The 26,979-nt window shown below is 38.8% G+C and overlaps 1 protein-coding gene across 2 annotated transcripts in view; it reads left to right on the top strand.

The window, feature by feature from the left end:
- LOC103143515 (ANTXR like) overlaps positions 1 to 20,273 on the top strand; it is a 31,832-nt gene extending 11,559 nt beyond the window's left edge. For both annotated transcript variants that reach the window (XM_016675505.1, XM_007560088.2), the window contains exons 10-17: positions 586 to 655; positions 6,252 to 6,330; positions 10,363 to 10,458; positions 10,741 to 10,779; positions 10,872 to 10,970; positions 11,065 to 11,232; positions 12,441 to 12,521; positions 16,727 to 20,273. In XM_016675505.1, coding sequence (XP_016530991.1) covers positions 586 to 655; positions 6,252 to 6,330; positions 10,363 to 10,458; positions 10,741 to 10,779; positions 10,872 to 10,970; positions 11,065 to 11,232; positions 12,441 to 12,521; positions 16,727 to 16,990 — 896 coding nt within the window. In that variant the 3' untranslated portion in view covers positions 16,991 to 20,273. The remainder of the gene's footprint in view (positions 1 to 585; positions 656 to 6,251; positions 6,331 to 10,362; positions 10,459 to 10,740; positions 10,780 to 10,871; positions 10,971 to 11,064; positions 11,233 to 12,440; positions 12,522 to 16,726) is intronic.
- Positions 20,274 to 26,979: the final 6,706 nt, after the last annotated feature.

Genomic DNA, 26,979 nt, shown 5'->3' with positions numbered 1-26,979 from the left:
ACATCTGTTCATTTCTATATCACTGAGTAGCAAAAGGTATAATACTGAAAATAAAATAGCTACATTGATCTACATTTACAAGATAACATTCTCATCTTTCAAAAAGATTCACATGAACACAGCGATGGTGTTCATGTCTTCTGAGATATTTAACTTTTGGTTAAATTATAACCACAGAATTGAGTGGATTTTATTAGGATTTTATGTGTTAGACCGACATATATCTGTATTCAGCCCCTTTTACTCTCATACCCCTAAATAAAGTGTAAGCAGTTGCCTTCAGAAGTCACCTACTTAGTAAATAGAGCATACTACAAGTGCAAACCTATCAAGACACAGCAACAGATATGACCAGTAACTCTGGAGGGGCTGCAGAGACACGCTGCTCAGGTGGAAGACACACTGCACATTTCCTTCAACACCTGCTAACTCCTACTGTAAAACATGGTGGTGGCAGCTTCATGCTCCTCTACAGCCCATTTGTGGTTGTAATGTGATTATGGTTAGTGTGGGTTAGTTAGTGTGTTCAATGAGTGTGAATACCTTTGCAGGAAACTAATTTCTTCTTGTGTTTCTGCCCTTTAGATGAAAAGCCTGCTGGTGTAGAAAACACATTCTTACTGTGTCCAGCTCCTGTCATCGATGAGGTTGGAAAGTAGGTGTCTCTCTTTTTATAGCTTCATGAACTCTTACGGTTTGCATTATAAAGGGGCTGTTTCTTAGACAGATTGCATTATGCACACTGCCCTCCTTGTATAAAGCCAGGGGAACATGTGCATCAGAAATCTGCCATACATTAGCTGTTTTTATGATCTCTATCTGAAGTCATACTCCTATTCTCTAGTTCCTAGAATAGTTCTAGGAAAATATAAAAGGCGGTCCAGCTGTGCCAGCTCACACCAGGGACGAAGCCTTTGTGCGTTTGTCCTGAGCAGTAAAAAAACGAGAGCAGATTCCTCTTTGTGAGGCACCGGCGGATCTGGACGACAAAACTTGCAAATCTCACGAAATGTCTCGGCTGACGTCTTGCCAGTTCTTTTGGGCAGGAAAGGTCGCTGTAGTCGCTGACTTTTCCAGCCAGCCAAGAAAAGAACTCTTAAACACTCTGCATGGTATTTGTATAGAGCCAAGTCTGTGAGGCCATTTACCAGCTAAAGAGCAAATCATTTCCTCGAGGAACTAGAAAGTGAAAGGGAGGCGCCATATTGAAACGGGGGATGTTTTTTTCCAAGAGCTTTTGGCTTCTAGCAACAAACCAGCTTTAACTACTTGGACACGGCTGTTGTTTGAGAATATTACATTAGGACACTTAAGAAAAAAATCATGTTGGACCTGATGCCAAACTGCAATCACAACCTCAGAGTATTTCATTGAGTATTTCTGTGAAAGCCACTGAAAGTGTGGCATGCATTTGTTTTCAAAAAGAATAAAATCCTCTTCCAACTACCTGCCAGCTGAGTCCAACTGTGTGTGATTACAATCAGTATAAATCCAGCTGCTTGTTAGAGAATATCAGTGGACAAATAGCATCTGAAGACATTGTTTATTGTTCTCTGAATATTATGTTGGTGGAATATGCCCTGCAAATTTTTAGATGTATTTATTTATTCTTTTATAAATGTGAAATTTGAACAGTTGAACACTTTGTGGAACATATTTTGTTGTGATTGTAACATGTTTAGAGTCATAAAAATAATAAAAAGAAAGGAGGAACCATCCTGTAGACATCCACCAAATCAGAAGCCAACTTCATCTCTATATTATACAGAATGTTTATGCTTGGTGTCATACTGGATTCCAGTAAACTCTGACAAAAGAACAAATGTAAAATCATCTATTTTATGACGCTTACAGATGTTGTGTGCCGACCAATTTTCTTGATAAAGTTTCCATTAACACTAGTCCTGGATGACCAGGTATGCTAGTTACAAAGGTTAACCCCAGCAACTCCTATGCTAACGTTAGTCTATCCATGCTAGAGACCGGGAGAGGAACAAGGCAGTCAAGAAGCTGACCAGCCTTGGCATGCTAGTCACTAGCATCTTCAAAGCTAAAGTAAATGAGTAGTCTCCTTCTCATTTCCAGCACCAGCTGCTCAGCTACCGGTGTCGACCTTATCATTAATCAGGTCAGTAGCTAGCTCTGGAATGGAAATAATTATGACAAGGAAGCAGTCACTGCTGGGTCCACTGTAGTCTTAATTTTGGCACTGAAACTGCACCATAACCCTGGAAGAAAACCCAGAGCTGAAAAAGAACAGGGAGTAGGTTTGGCTTTTATTGTACCGTGAGCTAAGACACACAGTAAATGGTTTCGTTCAAAGCGTAGTCGTGTTTTTCAGTGGCCTAATCAAAGACCAGACCTAAATCCAATCAAGAATCTGTGGCAAGACTTGAACATTGTTGTTCATAGAAGTGACAAAGCTGAAGGAAGCCTAAAACACTGGCAATTGGATCATTTTCCTTCCACTTCTTTTGGTTCCTCCATCACATAAAATCCTAATAAAACACGCTGAACTTTTCAGGTTTCAACGAAAACGTTCAACAGGAAGGAATTTGTTTGCACAGTGCAAACTACGCAGCGACCAGATTTGCTCCTACATCACATTTCTGTGCTCTTATTTAGACCCCAACCGTGTTCCAACATCAACTATCCGCAAACCTCTCTGACCCAAGTCTTTATGGGAAGAAAAGAGCTCAGGGCCACAGAATACGAGTCTGAGTGGACGGCGTTAAAGACTTTATAAACACAGAGGGAAACCAGGGGGAGGAGAGATGGACAGTTTCTCTCCCTCCACATACCTTAAACCTAAATCATTCCTTTTTGCTACAAATTCCGTACATTTATTCTCCCACAGCAGTCGGGGGGGGGAAAAAAAAAAACAGATCTTCATGCTAGCACTCGGAAATCAGACAGCGAAGGGATTGAAGATTCTGAGCTAATCCGTTGCCCATTTCACCACCTGTGTGGAGGATTTTGCATTCTCTCATCTTTCTGCCCGTCTGTCCTTTTTCTTATTGACTGTCTTCTTTTATGGTCTTAGCTACAGATTAACTTCTTTTTTTTTTAAATCCTCCGCCGTCCATAAGGCTTTTTATTTTCATTCAGCTGTCTCTTTGTCTGGGTTTGCCTGATCAAAGCCGTGTAGCAGCTAGCCAGGTCTTTCATGTGTGGGACCACATGTTGGTAGCATGCAAGGTTCTCAGCAGGGGGGCTGGGGGAAAACAGGATTGGCTCTTTACATTTATAGAAACCAAACAAGAGGCGATCTTAAGCCAGAATTAGGCGAGTGTTTCACTTGATGTCTAACATGTGTTTATCTATATAAATGCTTAATAATTTTAAAAATGTATGACTAACCAATGAATTAATGTGAAAAAACTTTGTATCACAGGAGGACATGTTGGTATTGCTGTAAGTGCACGGTCATAAAATTACAGCTTATACATATTTTACTGTCTGCATTTATTGGCACCGATAGTAAAGTTACTCACATTGAGAAATTTTGAAAAATCTAATTTTTCATTTGAGTGCTGCTATTCAGAGGGAAACAATTTCATATAAAAAGTTAAATTCATTAAATGTGGAAGGTCAATAAAACGTGATTTTCCTAAAATTTCTTACAAATAAATAAAGAATCCTTATTTGATTAGATTATTTAAAGTTTAATAAATAATCCTTGACTTTCTGTTTCCCTGTGGTAGAAATATTAGAGGATATAGAGTTCTATTTCCTTTAGCCACAGGTCACCAGCACACAGTGAGGATGGAAAGGAAAGTTAGAAAAAATAAAAGTACAAATCTCACTGTTCTAGAAAAGTGGTGTCTTGTTATGGAAACGTAAACACGTTTCCATAACAACCATTAGACGTGCTCTACATGCTAACCAATTCCATGGGAGTGATGCCAAACTCTTAACTTCACATTGCAAAAAAAAGTTTGTTTTTGTCCACATGTAAAACCATGTAAAATTATTTATGACCATTTGAACAGCACAAATCAGATTTTGTTTTCATCATATCCAGACCTTTGGTCCTAAATTGAATACATATCTAATGTTTTTCAAAGCAACCGCAATCTGAACAGCCATGTTGCATTTTTTCCGACTTCCATGTAATAAAGTGTGACAGACTGGAGAGATCAGAAGTTAAAAACAGATGAGAAAGAATCCAACTGCACGACAACTCCATAATTGATGCGCACATGCTGACATCTGTAGCATCCATGTTTACTGCTGCGTGTGATGTCACATGTTGTTCTGCATATCTGGGTCATTTCAGGGACTCTTTGTCGTTACATCTAATAGAAGTGGCATTTAAGTTCGAATAATAACCATAAAAAAAATATTCAAAAATCAGCATAAAGTCTAGCAGAGTTTTTTCTGGAACAAATGCATCAAAGAATGAAAATATGGGAGGCTGGCAGATCAATCCACAAATATCGATAATATCGATACCTAGTCAATATCAGTATCGGATCGGATAAATGCTAGCAAGATTTCCTCGTCAAATTTTATTTTATTTTTGTTTTGCAGTTTGTCAACTCTGCCTCAAAAAAGATTTTGTTTTGATTTGCTCTCAGATGATTGTTTTTGCTCTTTGTTTATTTAGAAACAATGCACATAAACCATGTCACTATGGTGTTAAAAGTACTTTGTAGACACTTAATTTTTTTCCAAATTCTGTCCTAGGTTTTAACAAAAAAAGAATTAAAAGGAAAAACTACAAAAACACATAAGTCAGAAGTCTGATGACATATCAAATGTAAATAAAAATAATCGGTATCAGTATTGGTGATAAGGGCAAGGTGGGAAAAAAGTGGTTATACACCAGTGATATAGTTAACAACTGCTGTTAATATGATTTTTTTTTTGTTCCATACTAAATAAATGTACTCAAATAAAATGTTCAACTTCCAGTGTGACACTGTGCTGCTGGGACAAAAGATGAAGTCATTACAAGGTTTTTCACACCTTGTTGCAATGAACTGCCAGGCCTTGGTTGGGTGGGTGGTATGGGGTTAGGGGGGATTTAGGTGTGAAGTTGGGGTTGGGGTTAAGGTTCTGGGTTTAGCTGTTCACAATAATTAGAGGTAAATGAAGCAGCAGTGCTGCATCAGCTGCAGTTCAGACAGCTGTCTGCTTCACTTCCTTGTGAAACAGCTGTCTGTGACCATGCTCTACATTTCCTCCCCAGCACTTTGTTGTTTTTTTTCCCTCCACATCCTTTAATTCTGGCTTCAAGGTTTTCTCAGGCTGCTCTATCATTCTCTTGGAATTTTTCATTTGAACAATTTTGGATTTTTTTTTTCTTCTTTTTTTTTTGAATGATCATTTGACATCTTGTCTGTATGGACTCAGACAAATATGTGAGACAGATCGAAGGTTTAGCTTCTTTATGTTCACCTGACCCCCTGTCATCCCCGTTTTCAGGAGTGATACCACAAAAAGCCCTAGAGATGAGGCAGTTCTCCGAATTGTTCTCCAGTGTTAGAGGTGGAGGGTGGGATGATCCAGGAAGATATGTTGGATATACAGATGAGGTCAGAAGTGGGGCATGGACAGAAGCTTGTTTTGATAAGGGAGTCTGTTGGAAAGAAAAAGCAGAAGGATAATTGAAAGTTGAGTTTGGATGATGTAATTCCCAGAGAAACAAAAAGCAACCTCAACTTGCGGGTTTTTCCATTGTAGTTTATTAAAACTACAATGTCTTTGTGTTTACTGTGCTGGCTCCCCCAGTTACAACCACTTCGATGGGGTTTTTTCTCCTTTCTTGCTTAAACAAAGTGGAAAAATTCTGTATCTGGTTCGTTCGGTTAAAGCCAGCTCAATTACGAGTGAAATGGAGCCTGTAAGTACAAGTCAGGCTCCTCATTTGTTGGACAACTTTTAACAATAAGACCTCAAGGGAGATTAGAGATTTCAGCAGCTACAGTGAGACAAAAACAACACATTCTGGAGACTGAAAAGAAAATTCTGGAGTGAGCAGGATTAGTCATTGTAATTTACTGTCGGGTTAAATGTCTGTCTCCTCCGGCTCTTTATCCCTTGTGTTTTGTGGTTGGAACCTTTTGGTTACAGTTACAATCTCCCCTCATAGCTAGCACAGTGTTTGGTGACGTGATTCTGCTGTGAAGCCAACTTTGAATGACATCATTCTGGTGAAAGAGACTGAATGAGTTACGCTTTTTGTGGACGATATTGTGATATTTACACATTATTGATGCTCTTGCTCATTTCTGTGTGTATTTCAGGGTGATTTATCTCCAAGTGAGCATGAACGACGGTCTGTCCTTCATCGGCAGCAACGTCCACATCACCACCACAGAGTGTGTAAGTAATTATTTTACTTTTTTTTTTAATGCAACCGGAAATTTATGGGGACATTTTTTTTAGCATGTCTTCCAGATATATATGTGTTTTTTTTTTTTTTGTTTGTTTGTTTTACTTTTTGCCACTTTACAAACACAAAATTTGTGTTTATTGGGATTTTTTTGTGATAGACCAAGACAAAGTAGCAATTGTGAAGTTGAAAGAAAACCTGAAAAATGTGGCAGGCATTAATGTTTTGCCCTCTTGAGTCAGTACATTTTACTTCTATGTTAAGGTTAATTTATTTAGACTTAACTTGTAAATAATGGCAACATTTTTGCAGAATATCACTAAAAGCAGCCCAAGTCCAAACAGAACTGGTACCAACATGTTCCTAACAACAATTGTCCAGCTGGAAGGGGAACGTTTACCCCTGTCTAAAGTCTCCAGTGATAGGTTTCAGGCCTTACATGTAGGCCAAAATGTTCACTGTCCTCTGTCTAGAGCATCGTCTTCCACTTGTTTGCTGTCTGGAGTTTTAATGGCCTCTTCTTGCATCTCTTTCTTAAATATTCTCCAAGAAACATCTGGAGAACAGCTATATTTATTCACAGACACAACTGGATCATATATACTGACTGGATTCTATTTGGGGGCTTTAGTGTTTCTATGAAAGATTAAAAAAACAAAACATGTAAGTCATGCTACATAAAATTATGGTAAACTACACGGCAGTTTGTGGATGTGATGTGTAAAAATGTTCAGTATGGATACTTTTGCAAGGCAGGACATGATGCCCCTCCCTTCCTTTCCTAGAAGTCTGGTGTTTTGGTCTGTGGGATGAACCATTTGTCTTCTTTGTCTTCTTCATCCTCCCTTTTTGGTGTTATTACTAGCAATGATGCATCCAAAAAGACCCACTGGACTCCCCACCAAAGGAAAGGAAAAAAACTTAGAGAAGCAAGTTCAAGACCACGATATGTGTTTTCTTTGAAAAGTAAAAGGGAAAGGTCCCATAACGACACTGACTGATGAATCCTCTACTTCTGTTTAAATGTTTGTTACTCAGCTAGTGGGAAAATGGTTGACATTCCATTTAAAGTAATTTAAAGTAAATTTACCTAAACAAAAACATATGGTGGGACATATGGAAACAGAAGATTCCATCTAACCAACAAGTAATATTCCCTTTAAAGGCCCCCTGCCCCAATCCACAAAGCTGGGACAAGAAACCATGAGAGCAAACTATGTGGCTGATGATGTATACATCCCAACTTAGCATGCTATTACAATTAGAGAGTAGGGAAAGGTTAAAATATGCTTAAGACCCATAAGACATCAAATAAAAATGTACAGCGGATAGCTAAAATCCTTGAATACTTCACACCCCCTCTAAAAACACTTATAACTGTTTACTATAAACAGTCAAACACCATTAGCGCCAAAATTAAAACTATAGCACACCCAGTGGTGGCTACTTCCTTGTCTCAGGAGGCTATATGTATTCCAAAGCTAGCTACTATCTGATTAATGACAGGCTGTGTTAGCTTTGGAGAAGTTCATGACTAGCATGTCTAGGCTGGACACCCACTGGATTGCCTAAGCTTCCTCTACTGTCCATTAGCTCTGGATAGGTTGGTATTAGCGTTGATAGAGTGGGGTTAGCGTTGATAGGCTAACCCCACTCTGTCCAATACTAACAACTAGGCATGCTAGCTGTTAGTATTGGACAGGCTAACAACTAGCATCCCTAGGTCATAGAAATGCTTTGGCAGTAAAACCGAAGCTACTATCTACAGCATCTCTGCTCTTGTGAGTACACAGACAGGGAAAATAAATGGGACTCCTGGATTGGCCACTTCGACAGCCAGTAGCTTGCGACTAGACATTTCAGCTTCCAACGCTGCCTTTTCTTTCAAATATTTTAAATATGTTCTATGAAAAAATGTGCAAGTAATTTTTTTCCCAAAAGTGTTTTTTGTTTTCTGTTTTTTTTTGTCTAAGTCATCTTTTGGCAAAAATGAGGAGATTTTTTTTTGTCATTCACTTTTTGGAAAAAATTACATAGGCCATTATTTTAAGAAGGTGACAAAATGCTCTATGAAAAAATTTGCAAATAAGCAAATTTTCCATGAGTAATTCAGAGTTATGAAGACATCCATGATTGCTGAACCGCGAGTAGATGGGAATCCACTGAAATTTCATCGTTTCATTATTTTGCAACCAGCCTAATATGTGTAATACCATACTGCATGACAAAAATATGCACACATCCAGATATGGTCCCATTTACTGTCACCTAATAAATTAGACTATCAAGTTTTCTAACCAGACAATTTAGTCATTGTAGGAACTCACTGCTTGTTGATAGAGGGGAGGGGATTAGGTTCTGAGAAATATTTATTTGGTTCCTGTGATGAGCTGTCTTCAGTCGGCCCCACTGCAGAGTTCAGATAAATCCTCAACATCACCCCCTCCTATGATAGATAGGGGAAAGTCTAACCACATGTGATCCTCATCTGCGGTCTGCAATGAAAACCATGTTTAGCTGGAGGCTAGAGAGAAAAAGAGAGAAATGTTAACAGATGGATATATTAGGAGACTTAAATGATTAAGATCGACCACAGTTAGCGAGACAAAGAACACAATCGCTACGGTGACGAGGCTGAAAGTGCTCTCCTCTGTTCCTCCTCATGTCAGAGCTTTGGGACTTTAAATCCACTGATTGCTGATCTTGGTAGCATCATTGTTAGTTCTTTTGGAAGTGAACTACGTTCTGGTCTTCATTGGCCAGCTTACAGCTAAGGTTACAGTCAAGTCATTCTGATTCCCTCAACCTTCCTTCACCTATTTAATTCAATTTGTACTTAGGTTTTTAATTGCTTCCTAACCTGTTTACTAACCTACGGGCTTCCTCTTAACTTATATATTTACTGATTTACCTTCCCAATCACTTCCTTTATCTCTCCATTGACTTTGTTTTTCTTATCTTCATACTTTCAGTCTATTTTTCCCCTTCCTTCCTTGGTACTTCCTACTTTAGTTTGTTAATTTTCTTCTTTCTTTAGCTCCTTTTTTGATGCATATCTTCATTCTTATGTTTCCTTCCTTCCTTATTTGGACACTCACTGCTTTTCCCCATCCTTCCTGCAAAACTTCATTCATTCATTACTGTCTTTCTTTCTCTCATTATCTACCTTCCTCCTGAAATTTATGTATTTATTTCCATCTTTCCTAATTTGCTTCCCTTTATGACTTCATTTTTTCTGTAGAACTCCTTCATTTCTTGTTAGTGGTTTTATCCATACATCTATCTTTCCTTTTGTAAAATGTTCTTCCTTCCTGCCATCCTTTCATCTTTTTTCACTAACTTCCCAACTTTTTTGGTCCATTGTTTTTTCTTCCGCCCTTCTTTAGTTTGTTCCTTCCTTGTTTTATTCCTTCCTAAGTTGTACTGATTCTTTTTAAATCTGTAAGTAAATGTTTTTTTACAGTACTGTACATAAATAGAATAAAGTATCCTCATAGTTAGTATGATTAGATTATAATCCATGTATGTTAAAAATTACATTGCAGATAACTGAGGTCAGAAATCTATGGATTAAAAATAGCAGAAGCAGACTTTATGCAAACACATGATTAATATGTTGGGGTCACTGAAAATTCAACAGGGTCTTGGCAAGGGATCACTGAAGGAGAGATAATTAAAGATGAACTTATAATCCACTGTGTGTGGATTTAAATTCATATCCTGTCGTCCTGCTGTTCCCACGCCACTGCTGTCTTTTTCCTGACCTACCTGACCAACCTACCAAACTTTATTGTTTGGTAGGTTGAAAATGTTCAAGTCTGTACGCTCTCCTTGAAAGTGTTTAACACTTTCCTTTCGTGTTCCTGTCCTTCTATCCCTCCTGAATTTCATCCTTCCTTCCCATCTCCCTTCTTTCATTTGCTGCTAACAAATTTCTCCTTAAGCTGTTCACTGGTAGTAAAGCTGTTCCTGTGTGTGTGTGTGTGTGTGTGTGTGTGTGTCTTTGTGTGTGTGTTGTCCAGTTTGATGGCACCATCCTGCTGATAACGCTGCTGGTTTTGTTCCTCCTGCTGGCCCTTCTCTTCATGTGGTGGTTCTGGCCTTTGTGCTGCACCGTGGTAAGAAACTCTAATATCTTTTTATTGTATAGACGTGAGGGTGATTGACAACGGTAAGACCCGCCTCCTGGCTCTGATTGATTGTTTCTAGTAAGCATTGGGAAAAGGCAGAGGAGCTTGATTTTTTTTTCTCAGATTATCTGTCTCCTACCATACTTTCACATAGTGACAGTTTCAGCAAATATGTACAAAAATATTTTTTCATAAACATTTCATTCATCAGTTAGTCGGATAGAAGCAGAAATGGTGTGCGTTGTTGTGAAGATCCTTTCTTGTCCGCAGGTGATCAAGGAGCCTCCACCTCCTCCTCCACCAGAGCCTGTGAGTCAAAACAGCTGCACACACACCAACACATTCAGAATTTTAACTAGGAATGTTGCAAAACGAAAGAAGTCTCATTTCTGTGTTTTCAGGAGTCAGATGATGACGATGGCCTGCCAAAGAAGAAGTGGCCTACTGTGGATGCCTCATATTACGGAGGAAGGGGAATCGGTGGAATCAAGAGGATGGAGGTGTTTAGATCACGTTGACGCAGTTCAACCAGTCGCCTCTGATAAAAACCAAAAACAGGTCACTAACCGTTCCTGCGTTGCCTGCTGCCTGCAGGTACGATGGGGCGGTAAAGGCTCCACCGAGGAAGGGGCTAAGCTGGAGAAGCCAAAGAACGCGGTAGTGAAGATGCCGGAGCAGGAATACGAACCTTATGAGCCCAAACCCAAGAAAGCTCACAACAAGAAGCCGCCTCAAAACCGCAAGTGGTACACACCCATCCAGGTACACACTGCCGCAAACTCACACAGGACCACTGAGAACAATCTAGCTGTGATTCAGTCCAACTGCCACGCAAATTTTGAGCTAACTTTCAAAATGCTACAAGAAAAAAAAAGTGATTTGGTTTGTCGCAAATTAAGCAGGCTATATAAACTGTAATTTCGTCAGCCGTTGACGCTGTAACAGAAAGTAGAGTTTCTAACTAACATGGACCACAGAAAAATGGAGAGAGGTTTTCAAGAATGTGTAGCTATCAGATAAGTTGTATTTTTTCTGTCATGTCAACCAGCATTAGTGATGATACAAGCTGTACAAAGACATAGAGAAAGATCAAGAAATAAACAGCTGGTCAGTCATGTGAGGTAGACATTTGTTTCGTCAGAACTTGTTTGGTCAAATGTGATTCCATTTCCACTTTAGCACATTGACTCGTTTTCGGGAAGCTAAAACGACCTTTTGTTTTTCAGTTCTTAACCACTGAATGTTGAAAATTTCACATTAATGGAAGCAGACACTCCTTTCTAATAATCTCTGAGCTGACGGTAAAACATAAAAAATACCAGAAGTGGTTTCAGTCTTGTATTTCTCTGCTGACTTTATGAATGAAGCCTTTCAGACAGTATGCAGCACTGTACCTTTTTCATATAAGCATACACAAAAATACACACTGCCCCTTCTCTACACATGCTGATTACAGTGCATGTACTGTAAGGACACCGCCTAGAAAGGCAGATTATTCTTAAAATTTAGACATGCCATGTAGAGTATGGATGAAAAATATTCTTCTTCAACAGCTTAAGAGAAAAAAAATGTGGTTTACCGTTCTGTCAGAAATATATTTTTTTCTTTTTTTGTACACTCGCCAAACACTTGGTGTTGGTAAAATTAGTCTTTTAAACTGGTTGGATCCACGTGAATTTGAACAATCCTATTCTGCAGTCTATGCAACTTTTTATGACCTTCCTCAAAATGTTGCATTTGTGCGTAAATAATATTAATTACAGCAATTTTTGGTTACTGGTTTGGTTCATCACTGTTACAAAACACATTCCTGCACAAGACAACACAAAACAGAGTCACTTCAGTGACTCATGGATGATTTCTTAGTACGTCAGTTTGTCTTAAAACAAATTAAGTGATAGACTCTCCACATAAAGTCAGAAATAACTCCAATGATGTAACCATGAAACCCTCCATTCTCTGCTGCTCAGGGTAAACTGGACGCCATCTGGGCTCTGTTTCGCCGCGGTTATGACCAGGTTTCCCTGATGAGACCCCAACCTGGTGATCATGTAAGTTACTCACAATTAAAAGATGTCGGGATCTTTCTTTTAAGTCCACCATAGATGGAAGGTTATGTAAAATTATTGTTTTCCAAAGCTAATGTAAAACATTTTTTAAATTTATTTCACTATTCAATACTTTCTTGGAATCTAACTTGGAAAAAAATGGTTGAATACTGCTCAGATATGTAAACATTAACTATATTTGACTGCATGTGTGTGTTCATGTTTGTGTATTGAGATTAGACTTGTCAAGGGACACCATAAGCTTATTTAAGCTTATGGTGTCATCAAATGTTTATGTTTGAGCTGTACATTGTCCCAATCTAAATAAAGTTTATTTTCATTAATAATAACCTTACTTGAGATGTAGTTAAATCAGAGACATTCTGGTAGTAGTACACGGAAAGTGACACTGGTTTTGCGACCATGTGGAGGGTTGGTATTTTACATGCTAGTTCTTTAGTAACAATAATCTTTGGAAACAGAAACAAGATAAAAATTTATTTCTGTAGGCATGTAGATGACTTGATTACATCAAACATTTTTACTCTCTACAAGCTTTAGAACCGTTTGCCTCATCCCTGTAGAAATCCAAACCGAAAGGATTAGCAAACGTTTGGACCCCTTGTGCATATGGATTCCTGGAAATTTATATTGGCGTCTCTAAGCCATGCAATTACCCTCTTTAGAGTGAAACAACAACAGCATAAACGCCCCCCCTGAGATAACCAGTGCTTTAAAAAAAAAACATTTCAATCGTATGTAATTGTGCCCTCCTTAAACTCCCAGTGTCTCTGAGTTAGCTAACACCTCAGCTGGCTCGGCGCATGCTGTTGAACCAATTCCTTTCTCACACCTGCTTTGCATTAGACACTATAAATTAGATGAAAAGCAGAACCACAGCTCACATCCTTGTAGTTGGACAGGCTTCTTCTGCACTTATTTTTTTTTTTACTCTTTTTTGCTCTTTACCAGATGAACCACATGGTTCTGTTTTAATGCCCAGCGCATCTATCAAATAGCACCACATAATAGCTAGCAATGAATGTGGAGAAAGAAAAGGCTTTACACTCAGAGAACAAAGCTCCCCCTGGGGGGGGGCTTAGAAATACCTCACAAACATCCAGTACACTGTTGTTCTGTTTATTCAAATAATCCTTCATAATTTTTCAGCTCCACAAGTCCCAAAGGAGAATTTTCCACTTATTGAACATATTTCAGGTTCACTCTTTTTTAGCAGCTTGTACAGTGGGGTACATTATTTTTGAAGTCACAATTTGTATGGAATAATTGAAGTGACAGCAAAAATCATGGCTCAGTGAGTACATACTTCCATTTTAATGTTCTGGTTTCTGCAATTCCTAAGGAGGATGAACAATTGCCTCTCGTTTTTTGTTTTTCAATTTAAAAAACATCTTATTTGTACACCCATGTTTCTATGGTTTGGTACTAGGGCCAAAATGCAGAATATTACACACCTAGCATTGGCTATGTCCTTGTTCCAGGAGATTACATATTTCGAAGCTAGCTACAGATCAGATTAACTGATGTTGAGCTGGATTAAAGTCAATTCTAACAAAATAACACACTGATGCAGTCAAATGTATGTCACCTACAGATATTATATGTCATAATATAGATAATATGTCATATATGTGATTAAATGTTCTTTAAAAATATATATGTCTAACAGGATAGATGGCCAGCGTAGGTATGCTTGTTGTCAGCCTATCTATGCTAATGGACAGCCAAGGAAGTAGGCAAACCAATATGTCACCATATGCTAGTCACTGACAGTGTCAAGTGAGTAGCCTCTCTTTCATTTGCCAATGGTGGCCAGTTCCAGCTAATCAAATCAGTAGCTAGCTTTGGAATGGCTATAGCCTCCAGTAACAGGGATGTATCTAGCTGGGTGCGCAAAGGTCTTCACCTTCGCCCTAATATGTGTTCTTCTTTTATTCAACTTAGCATTAACATGTGTAGGAGGGGATAAATATCAGAAGTGTTGGATAAATCCTGGACATGGAGTTTCCTCTGCTGTTGTGAAGCTGGTGTAACTTTTCTAGCTAAAATGCAGAGAATTTGGTTTTGTTACTTGCAGAACTTTTAACAATAGTCTATACTTGTACAATGACGACCTACTGCGGCTCGGTCTGAACTGAGGCGCTGTTTGAATGCTACATTCATCAGGGTTAGCTTTATTGAGGGGTTTTTCCCAACAGACTTACTGAGTCATAGTACAAACAAAGAGAAATGTCAGTTCGGTTTCAACTCTTAGTTTTTCTTTCATTTGTCGATTGCCAATAAACGGCTCAATATGATCCAGGATGCAGTTCTGTTGAGTGCAGTCTGCTGTCAGAAACTGCCAGGGAGAAACTGCTGAGCTCATTGAGCTGTCACATTGTTTCATGCTAAAACAAAATCCCATTTCTCTTCGATAGGCGCTAATAATGAGCAGAAGTGTCTGTATGTCCCAAGCCACCCTGATGTACTGACTGACAAAAGATCTTACATTAAATGTGATGACAGCTAGTTAAATCTTTGTGCTCATGAATGTTGAGGATCATCCAGTCTAAATATGAGAATAAAGTCAGTCATTGTAGGAGTGTGTGTGTGTGTGTGTGTGTGCGTGTGTCACCAAACCACATACAGGACACTTACATCAGAGGGACAGAATAATACTGAGCTGGTATTATATCCCTTTTCTGGACCGGCAGTTTGTTGGTTACAGGGTAAAAGCTAATGTCAAAGACAGAGGACGCCCAGACCTGTCTCCACAAACCGACTGACCATGCCTCACACACACACGTACGTAAATTTAATGCCAGAAAACTTTACGACCGTGGATGTCCAGCACAGCTTTAGAAAACAAAGAAGTGTTTAGGAAAATTGGAATATTTTCACAAAGCAGTTTATGTTATCAGGGTATTTTAGTCCAGATAAGTACAGCATGTGTTGTTGCCTCTGCCAAGACAGGGAAAAAAATTCTTCCGTATTTTGTATTTTTATGACTGACTGCTCTATCATTTTCCTCTATGGAAACCCGTGTTCCAGTGGTTTCAGCCATTCACACTGCTTATTAACAGATTAACATTTCTCCTATCCACACTTGACTACCAACCACACAAATCTGGACAGACGGTAGAGTTTCAGTACTAAAAGAAACCTCTGTGAACATGCTCAAGTTAATAGGGTTTCCTATGTTATAGACATTAAAAGTCATTTTTTTTAAACAATATGAAAACTTTAGTTTTCTCTTTTTAAAAAACAATGTTGATCTTTTTTGGAGTCTGTTTTTCTATCCCTATTGACGCTTTCTCTGCTAGTTACCTTAAACTTAACATGACACTAAACCAGAGGTCTCAAATGCTGGCCCTCAGGGCCCAGGTGTTACCCTGCTGTTGCACACCTGGCTTAAATGAATGCAGCAAATGGAGGCATCCTAAGGAGCTAATGAAATTATTTGAAACAGGTGTGCTGGAGTAGGGTCACATCTAAAACATGTAGGACAGCAGGTTGGGGACTACTGTACTCAACTAACCTGTAGTGTGTGAAAGATGATATTCCAGTGTATGAGGACTAAGAACTGGTTAACAACAGGAAAGAGTCCTCAAGAGTTAACACAAGGACTTTAATCTCCATACATTTTTATTTATTTCTATTGCTTATGGCCTTGACGCTCACCCAAAACACATCCAGTACCAATGCATGCCTAAACCTAACCCTAACTCAATTCACACCTTAGTCCTGAGCCTAAACCCCAACCCTAGAGAACTTCTCCTCATGAGGACCAGGCTTCAGTCCCCACAAGTAGCAGTGGGTATGCATTACTTCATTTTTACAATGCAATAAAAACAGGCTCTAGGCTCTCGAATTTGTTTTGGCTACCCACAATGCACTGTATTATAGTCCACTTCCTATTTGTGGAGCTGTCTCCGGTCTGCTTGCATCCACTGTACATTAGAACCACACCAGAGTTTGATTTAATGAAACCAAGACCTACATTTTTAGGTGGACCAGAGTTCACTTTTTTGATCTCCATCAGAGTTTGATTGCACATCCACACCTCCCCAAACGAACAAGTCTTTCTAGGCAACCTAAGCAGAGTTCGATTACAGCGGACTAAACAGGAGTGGTGTGAGTGCAACCCAAGTGTTCTGTGCTTACCGTTTGGTTTGCCTAAACATTCATATTTACTTCTTTCTGTGCAGGGTCGATGCATCAACTTTACAAGAGTAAAAGACGATTCGGCAGCAACCAAGGCCCCACCCCGTCCTCCAATTCATGCACCATCGCCTCCTCCACCAGACTACCGTCCCATTACCCGCTCCGCCTCCTCGTCTCCTACCTCTTCCAGCCCACCCACCAGATCACCACCGTCAGGCCAGGTGCCTCCAGGGCCCCCGCCGTCCCGCACGCCTCCAGGGCCGCCCTGTCCTCCACCAGCCCGTCCTCCACCCTCCCTTCAACCCTAAATCATGCAGACAAACGTCCTCCGCCCTCCCGCCCTGTCCACTTTGATATCACATTGATATTACTACCCGTCTGAGCATGTATTTAATCTTAAAGGAGGTGGTCCTGCTGCCAAGTATCCTCCTGCCTTCTAGCAAAGATCAGCTGCATGCTGAACCTGAGACATGAGTCTTCCTTCTGTCGTCTGGGATAGAGTCTCAAGCTAAGCTGCAAGCTCACAATTATATGCTCTTGTGCCTTTACATGGTTAACTACGGATTAAGAATCTGCTTGAGTTGAATGCTTTCTGTAACTAATGCCAAAGCAAATGTTGTATAAATCAATGGGCAAAAACATTTCTTTGAACTGTGGTTTAACTTGACATTCTATCTCACACAGATCAAATGCCATTTCTGAGATCTTGAAAGGATTGTTGCTGGACAGCAAAGCAAAGAAGAAAGGGATGTCTATCGATGAAAGATTGAAAGATATTTAAAAATTGTCTGTCTTTATCAACTACTGAGTTTTGTGGTTTCTGGTTATTTTTGCCACCTTCTCCATTTCGTATCTTTGCAGTTTTGATTATTTAGTGCCCATCTTTTTGGGTCTGTCGCAATAAATTTTGTACGGTATAAAACTCATGGTTTACTAAGCCAAAATTCAATTTTTAAGTATTTTTAAAACAAAATGATTGCATAGACCCTTTGCAACTACGCCACTTGATTAGTTGAGGCGCCATGATGGACGTAGTAGTGACGGACGGGAGTATTAAACAGAGAAGACTGCCATTGTTTTCCAAAGTTGTTTTTGCCGGTATAGCCACAGCTTGCACTCGGGACGGAGCTTACCTAGTCGGGTTCATAGATAGTGGTATTGACAAAAGTTGGAACTAGTTAGCAGGAATGGAGGGCTCGAGACCGGTCTTGGCCTCGAGCTTTTCCCCCCCGGTGTTGGCCTCGGTCTATAATAAAACGTATGTGAAACATGCATAACCGTAAAAACACACAGCAACGCTAAAACATTGTCTTAGCCACACAAGCTTTAAATTAAGACACAAACTTTGCTCTTTCGAACGATATGACAATCGTCGAACTACGTGCAAAACTCACAGAACCAGCAGCCAATACAGAGGAAAAACAAAGCCTATTTCGTCATGCCAAAACTTACCTTCGATGTTTTATAACCAGAATCCGTGTTAGCGAAAATATTTCCACTTTGTTCCTGCACTCTGTTGTCCTTGCGTCAGCTCTGTTGGCTCCGTGATTTTCGGAAATCCCACGGCATCTATTGGCTCTGATAGTTTTGGGATTTCCCCTTGTGAGGCTATTTGTGTCCCTGTGTGCTAGGCATAATATGTCCAGGATATGTTTTAGGAACAGTGAGTTTTTTAACATCTAATTATTTATGGCTATATTTTTTTTCTGACACATTTTATTAAACTAATATCTCAATTTTTTTCATTTAACATACAACTATTGTGCAATGTAAGCTGATTAATTCAGTTTAGAGAATGTGTATCATTGTGTGGCTGCATTTAGTAACTTAAATATTAGTTTATTATGACCGTCATTAATTTAAAACCAAGAAGTAGTTTTGGTTGACTTTTTTCCATTAATATTTGCATTTTTGGTGTACAAAAAGCAATGTCCTGAAATATTTATTGAAGTCAAACATTCAACTTCAGCCTTGGTCTCGGTCTTGGTCTCGGAAGAACCGGTCTTGACTCCATCCTTCCTAGCTAGCTTAGAAACCGACCCACAAATACTTCGTCCCCTTGAAATGTTTGTTGAGTTGAACAAAAAATTCAACAAACACTTCACAGATTTTTCTTTTTTTAATCGATTTTTCTAACGGTAAGAAAGGTAAAGACCTTTTTTTTTATCTGAAAAAAAGGTTGTTGTTTTTTTCAGATAAAAAACGTACAAAAGTCCATAAGCGTATTAGTTGTTTTTTTTGTATATTGAGGCTACATGATGGTAGCCTCAATAGCCATAGTTATGGATGATTAGACGCATAGCATCTCCATAACGCAATATTTGATTGCATCTTACTATTCATATTTATCAAGTAGATTATTGCTTATTTTTTCACATTGTACCTTACCTTCTTTCCTCGACAAAAGGTTTACGATAAAATGACAAGTTTGGTTTGTGTTCTTGTCTGTTTGTGCAGCATCCTATGAAATCAACAAAATAAATACGATATTAGGCTACCAACCACCGGTAGTTAAATCATGCATAGGTTGTGTTGACGTCCGTCATGGTGGAGTGGGTCAGTTTCTGAAGAGTGTGACATCACGTGCAAAGGGTCAAATACACTATGGCTTAAATATATCAGTATGAAAAAGGTTGTTGATGATAAATACCAAATAGAAACAGGAACAGACAAAAAAAATGGAATCAAAAAAATGGAATCCAGTAGGTACAACATAGCAGTACGAATTTGTGAAAGGAGTGAGCTGACCCAGAACCAGTTAGGCTGTTGATGTAAAGGCAAGAAGTAACGTTTTAAATGAGATGTACATGGATTGGCAAACGGAAGGTTTCGGTGTGGCACTTTTTCACATTAAATGCTACTCAGAGACACCTTAAAGCAGCAAATTCCAGCAATTTATTGGCATAAATATTACAGTGTGTGGTTAAAATTTGTGGTCCAGTTTTAGCTAATGGGAGGATGTGTGTTTTTTGTTATGTATTTCAGATGTATTTTAAATGTTATGTTTATTGAAATGTTTTAGGTTTGAATTTTGGAGGAAGGTGAGAGGGAATATATCATTTTGTATGTTTGTTCCTTTTTTATCATTTTGTTTTGATATCCAAGCACATCATCTGTTGTGCAACTAGAGTATGTGTTTGTTTTGTTAGCATCTGGACACTGAAACTAATGCAATCATGCATCCGGATATCAGAATCAGGTCTCTTTTTTTGTTTTTGCCTTTTTCAGTTTTTCTTTTTCTTTTCTTGTAAAACATTTTTGATATTGTATTTTAATGAAGTTCTGTGTATTTTACGTTTTCAGTTTTTTCATTCACCACCGGTCACATTGCAACTGCAGGGCAGTTCAAAGAGCATCTAATTTATTTTACTCCCCGACAGAAATGCTGGAGAGTATCAAAACAATTGACAAGGTGTCCAATCACTGACATTGACACTGTGCGAATTTAAAAAATACATTAGCTATCTGTAAACCCATATTAGGCATGTCAGCGTTGCATGGCACTTTAGTTACACTGTAAAACAGGTTGCTTAAACTAACAGGTTCAGTAGGAATTAATGTCATTTACATCTGAGAAAGTTAAAAATGACAACAACAACAAAAAAATTAAATAAAATGATATTATTTTTAGGGCATTAGCGCAGAAAGTGGGGAGCTGCCAGTGCTGCAGCACCACCTTTTCTTAATCAAGGGATTTAGCAACTTAACAGAAACATTACTGTTTATCAGTACATATTGCACTGATATTCTAGGCGGCAGCAAAATTAATATCAGGTTTTTTTTTATTAGTTAGTTGTTTTTTTTAATTACTTAAACAAAACTGTTGATTTTAGTACTGACAAAAGAAAAAATGTAAAATTAGGCCCTGGCTAAATTGACTGATATATTTTTTTTAAAGCATGGCTGATGTTGTCATACCCATGCCACCACAGTGTAGGGCGACAAAGTTAATATTCACACAACCTTAAAGTCTTGATTTTGGCTAACACGGTATTACACAATATTTGCCCCACAAGAGTTTCTCTAGTTACATTAGAGATTTAATATTAAGAGAGTCGGAATGAAGCAAAAAAAGAAGTGGAAAATTCCTTAGAATCCACTCAGCTGGGAGAAGCTAATATTTGAAGGTGACAGTGAGTCTATGTGTCATTATATTCAGTATTTTCCAGATATCCAGTCTATACAGATATGCCACACACCGCATTTTAAAAAAATCTCTGCTTTTAAAAATATGTTCTGTTTTAATTCCAAAAAAGTCTTTGTACATGGATTGGAGGAGCAAACAAAGAAGAAACATGTTTGCTAAATATTTGTGTTTTTGTGAACAGTGTATAAAGCTAGCAGTAGTAGCGCAGCACAGCTCAGCTCTACAGGAATTCAGAAAAAATGGTTATTTAGATCGCCTGTAGGTAATTGCAACAAATTTAAGGCTTTTTTGGGGGCTATTTCTGTTTATGTATAGGAAATTAATAACAACCATGACATAAGGTCTAATCATCTGGTTGATTATGTCTAGATTGAATATTCTTCTGCTAAAGACTTTTCACGTTTTCTTTCGTAAACTTCACCAGTTCTTCCCGCTGACCTGTTAAAGGCTCTAGAGAAGAAGTTTGCCATACTTGTAATACTGTTTTACAAAGGCTCCTGGGATTTTTGTTTCATTTTGCGTATGTCAGGTATGATTTGTATTATTTTGAAACATGGACGTTTCAGCGGTTTTTGTAACATGCCAACTCACTGTACTCAAGAGTTTCTGTGCTTCAATTGAATTAGTTCTGATGTTATGTTGTAATCACCTTGAACAGAACGACACAGACGAGACACTTAGCTTCATGTCCTTGTCATCATTTACACATTCCTCCTATTTTGAGTTGTATCATTATCATTGTCTTTAGCATGCTTTAATGACTAAACGTCAGATTACATGTAAGTGTAAAAACCTGTTGCATTTTACATCGTTGTTCTTCAGGAGCTGGAATTAGCATTAAGGCTTCCCATAATACGGTTACATTAGGGTTTCTTTTATGACAAACTAATTGATTCATTCAAATAATTTTTTTTTTTGTTACTTTTTGAAGGAAACTTTTCACAGCTTTTTACATGAGCAGTATAACCAGTAGTATCAAAAACAATGTAAAAGATGGTTGATTTGCTATTGTTAGCTGATGACTTTTTTTTTTACAGTACCAATAAAGTTTTGCTCTTATCCTTCTCCTGGAAAAAAAAATCATTTTTGTACATTTTCCATGTCACTATCTGCATGTTTGGAATTGGTATTTATTTAGATTATGGGTGTCACAATAATTGTAACAGAACAGGAGGGCATCAAATGTTACACATATATTTCACCATGCCAGGATTCATGGCTAAATAGAAAGCAGCATGATTCACTGCAGACTTTTTTTTTTACTAATGCAAAATTCCCATATTGTTGAAGGGTTTTAAACGGGAATAATTAAATTACTGTATTTTTTAAAAACGTTTCCATGGGTTGGATAAAAAGTGGCGCATAGGCCATTGTCTAAACCAGGGTTAGCCATTTAGACAGCTAATCCTCTCTCTGTCTAAACAGCTTCCTGGTTTTCAATTTGTTCAGACTGCTGCCTGTTAAAATACAAGTTGCTAGAAATGCTCCACAGAACAAACCCCAGTTTGAAAAAAAATCTATTGAAGCTTTCAAGTGGAAAAGTAAAAAGCTGAATAGTTTAGTATGCAAGCTAGCTCCCCAATGACTTCCATGTACTTTTGTCATCTCCATTAAAAGTCTTAGAGCTCCATCTAAATTATTCCAGAAACTTCAATGGGTTCACCTACAGCCTCCTCTTTATCAAAAGTGTTGACTCTTTTAGCCAGTTATTAACATGTTAAACCTAAGCCGAAGTGTAGCAGTTAGTAACCATCCTCCACAACCCACGACAACTAGCGAGATTTAGCTAGCTGTTGTGCTATATGAAAACACATTATCTGCTGTGGAAGGGTTTCCAAACTTTGAATTTGATACAGTCAAAAGAGCAACCATGAGCGCTTCCAGCTACATAATTAGTGTGGAGTCTACATTTTTTCCCCTCTGCATGCAGAGGATCAGAGGATGTGGGATGTTGAAAGGGGCTGGCTGAATAAAAAAAAATGAAGAATGGAGAAAATGAGGCAGTCAGTCCTTGAAGCAGACAGGAGGGAGTGAGCTTGCAAAATAAAAAAAATAAAGAATAAAAAGTGGAAACAACAACAGCTTGAACCCTCTCTCTCTCTCTCTCTCTCTCTCTCTCTCTCTCTTTCTCTGTCCCATCAAGTTCACCATCCCTTCATTGCCTACAGCAACGCTATACCAATAAGGCATTTAGCAGAAGCTAATTCTAAGGCGCTAAATCCAATCAATAACATTATGTCAACATAATATATCTCCCTCAACATAGTCAGATTTGTTATTACGCAGCTTCCTGTATAGTTGTGCTTGAAGAAGTGATTGTTTGGGACACACTTTCCAGTCAGTTTTTCAGTTTTATAGTTGCTGCGTCAACTCCCACTTTAACATATAAATATAAATGTCCAACTACATGAAGAATCCTTAACAGCCAATAACAAAAACTTCAGCATAATGTTGAACTTTATTCAACTGAAAGTTTACAAAATCACTAAGTAAGTTAGCACTCGAGAATTCAACCGGAAAAATTACTTTTGGGGAAGTTAGGTGTGCTAAGAGTTTCCAGAGTTAGCAAAAAGGCTAAAGTGCTGCACAAAACATGTTCTATTAGTAGATTTGCAGAAGTGTTTGAAACCATTTGCCTAAAGTTGAATCTCTGTCCAGTTCTTCTCTGATGACCTCAGCTACAACATCTTTAAACATGCAGCTTAAAGACTTCATCTAGTCCAAAGCACCTAAATCCATCTAGGAGTCTGTATCAATACTTAAACATTGATCCAGTCTGGAAGGCTTGAAGGGGCTCTGGATGAAAATGTTCCGTAAAAGACCTGCAGTTGTAACTGCACTGAATATTACAAAATATCGAGTCATGATAGCCATTTAAAAAGGTTTCACAACCATGTATCTTTTTCCCTCCCATTGCTAATTTTATATGATTTGAGTTAGTCTATCATAAATCCCAATAAAGTATGTTGAGATTTGAGGCCGTGGGGCGATTAAAAGTGGATAAGTTCAGAAATATAGAACATGCATTTTGTCAGCTGGAAGTCTTTAGCATGATTGTGCGACAGCGGCCATCAGGGGTTCAGACTGGCAGATTTATGAAAGCATGCAGAGCTTTAAATTGGCGGATGGAAGGGTGATGTGCATTTTCATGATCGCTGTAATCTTGAGCATCTGTGTCAAGTTTGAAAAAATGAACTTGTTAAACTCTGCGGTTCAGATGGAAGAATCTGAGTTTTGTTTTTTGGGTTTTTTTGTTGTTTTTTTGCCCTGACAGCCAACCTAAAATTTTGTTGGGTTGCTTTTTGTTTTTTTTTTAATACACCCTAATCTCCAAACAAAAGCCTTGCTGGCTGGGATAAGAAAAGGCATGTTAATGGTCCTGCAGTTGCACCACAACAATCATTTCTATGCTATAGCTCCGTTTCTGGTCTGGCTCGCAGATCTTCAGACGATATTTGTGGGAAGTAAGCTCCTCCCATCAACCACTGTCATCAGGCTGACCAGGCTGAGGGCACATTCATGCGAAACCGCCTCAAAAATATATCATTATAGAAATCTACAGCTGCTGTAATGAATGTATAGTTCTGATGAGAGCTGAAGGAGGTGTCGACCAAACAGCCCGGGAGACGGCTGTGCCGTCCACCGGCTGACATGTTTATGGTGAATCTCGTTCACTTTAACCTTCCTCTCTCCTCCAATTTTTTTTTTCTTTATCGCTGCCAGAAGACAACCGAGGCCCAGAAGAATGTGCTGATGTCTGAGTGTTTCATCTTGGTCTCACATTACCGCCCAGACTGAACCTCACTGACCCATCTCAAGCAGACACACACATACACACACACACACACACACACACACACACACAGATGTTGGTATTTGTCTTTGTGGCTGTATTTTGATGCTTCCAGTATCCTTGGTGACCGTGTGAGGAAAACAGCGGGCTGGAAACAGCTGTCCTGTGAGCGCGCGGCGGTGGTTTTTCTGTCACCACATTCACTTGGTTCTAATCCTGGACACAAAGCCGCAGGGGGTTTGTCGTGAGGGTTTGGTGTTAAATCAGATCCAAAACCAACCTCTCAACAACGACGTTTTGACTTAAAGCTGCGGTATGTAAGTTTTATTGAAAAATTTATATTTTTTAAATATTTGTTGAAACTGTACGTATGGTATGAGACAGATAATCTGGGAAAAAATATAGAGCTCCTCTGCCCCAAGAGGCCGGTGTTAGCGCTGTCAATCACCCTCCATGTGACGCTGCTCATCCCCTTCTTGCTCTCTTCTGCGCTGCAGCTAGCATAGCCTGTCATGAAAGCTAAGGCTAGCTAGCATAACCACCAATGAGGGCGGATAAATGGTTTCCCTGTAATGTTAAGTTGTTTCTCCACCATTAGCATGTTGACCAGCAAATGAGCTTGCTGGTTTGCTGGTCAATCAGAGCCAGGAGGAGGGGCATTAAGCCCCTCCTCCTGGCTCTGATTGTTTGGTTTTGGTGCATTCCTCCAGATGGCAATAGTAGCTCACAAAGGAGGTCAATCTTTTCACAGATTATCAGTCTCATATTTTACTGTCACGACACAGTGAGATTTTTAACAAATATGTAAAAACCATATCGGCTCTGAATTCCATCCACAAATGCATTTTTTATTCTAAATGGAAAATTAACATTGTGGTAGCTCATCCAACTAAAAGTGGACGGTGATGCTGTGGGCAGGGAGGATGTGCAATAGCAGTCAGTCTCACAGTGAATCCAAACAGGCCTCTGACTTAAGACTTACTGTCTTAACTCATGACTGTTATGATATGCTAACAGCTCAATATCAGGGCAACAGAGTCAATATTCCATCTAGTGTGTCCTGGATGAGCCCATCAGCGATTAGCAAGCACTGCTAATCCACCTCATTTGCTTTTGCAGCTCCTCTTATAATTTCTGCCTGGCCGTTTGTTTAATAAGCCGGACCGAGAAAAACATATTATCCAATTATAAAAATACCAATAGGTTATTAATAATGTTTTATCATTGGATATTGTGTGTGTATGTGTGTGTGACACTGAATTAGTCTGAATCAATACTTTGAGAAAACACCTTTACACCTGTAGCTCCATGTCTCTTTGACCATGTAGAGATTGATATTTTTGCCCTTTTTCTTTCCCTTTACAGTTAAGCACTACTATATGCTACAAAATAAACTCCAATACAGTTTATTGTTGTAATGTGAGAAAATGTGAATGATTTAAAACAGAACATATGTTGCAGGGCGCTGCTCAGTCCCAAAGCTGACTTCAATCAGGAATTCGATGGTGTAATAAGTCGGTTAGAAAATGTGTCTTGCATGATTTGCTGCCATTTACAGCTGGACCAGAAAGGTATTTTTGCCAGAGGCGACGAAGCGAAATACACAATCACGTTAATCTTCCAGTAAGCTTTTATCATCTATACATCATCAGTCATAAAACATTGGTATCTTTGGACTCAGGGAGTGGAAATGGGAGTGTGGTTCGTAAATATCTGGCGAAATAAACATGGTGCAGATTCAACAGAAATTGTTCACCTGGCTGTCAACCCTGACCACACTTACTCACTGCTTTCTAGGAGCCTCGCAACGGCGATAGCTGAGTTTTGGAAAACCTCCAATTGGCTGGGTCAGATCTTCCATGGAAAAGCACCGCGCTCATGTTACCATAAGCTCAGAGTGCTTTACAGCTCCCACTGATATCAAGTTTCATTTTAAGATTTGACACATGTTTTGGTTTAACGTTCATTAATCTTCGGATAATTACCAACCTGTGTAGCTTGACGGATGATTCAGCACCTCACAGATGAGATGCACTCAGGGGGTTTTTCTCAAGTTGGGGCTGTCCATGTCTCAGCCCACACCGATAAACACAAACTGAAAAACTCACATTGTCCAGGATAATCAGCTCAAAGCAAAGAAATCAAGAGTATGTAGTGAGAAATAAATGTCTTTCAACATAATATTCTCACACGTATCGGCGATGACACCAAGGTTTAAATCTACTCTGTTATGTACATAGAAAATGTTTTAGATCTTTGAACTGAGCTCTTTAAAAAATGGTAGTAAAACCAAAAGTTTTGTGTTTATATTTTTGCTTTGACATCGTTGCCAATCGACAATATGTTGTGTTTTATTA

Source organism: Poecilia formosa, unplaced genomic scaffold (genome assembly GCF_000485575.1).
Source record: "Poecilia formosa unplaced genomic scaffold, Poecilia_formosa-5.1.2 Scaffold4, whole genome shotgun sequence".
Lineage (NCBI taxonomy): Eukaryota > Metazoa > Chordata > Actinopteri > Cyprinodontiformes > Poeciliidae > Poecilia > Poecilia formosa.
Note: the sequence above shows the minus strand (reverse complement) of the source record. Positions and strands in the feature narration are given on the sequence as shown.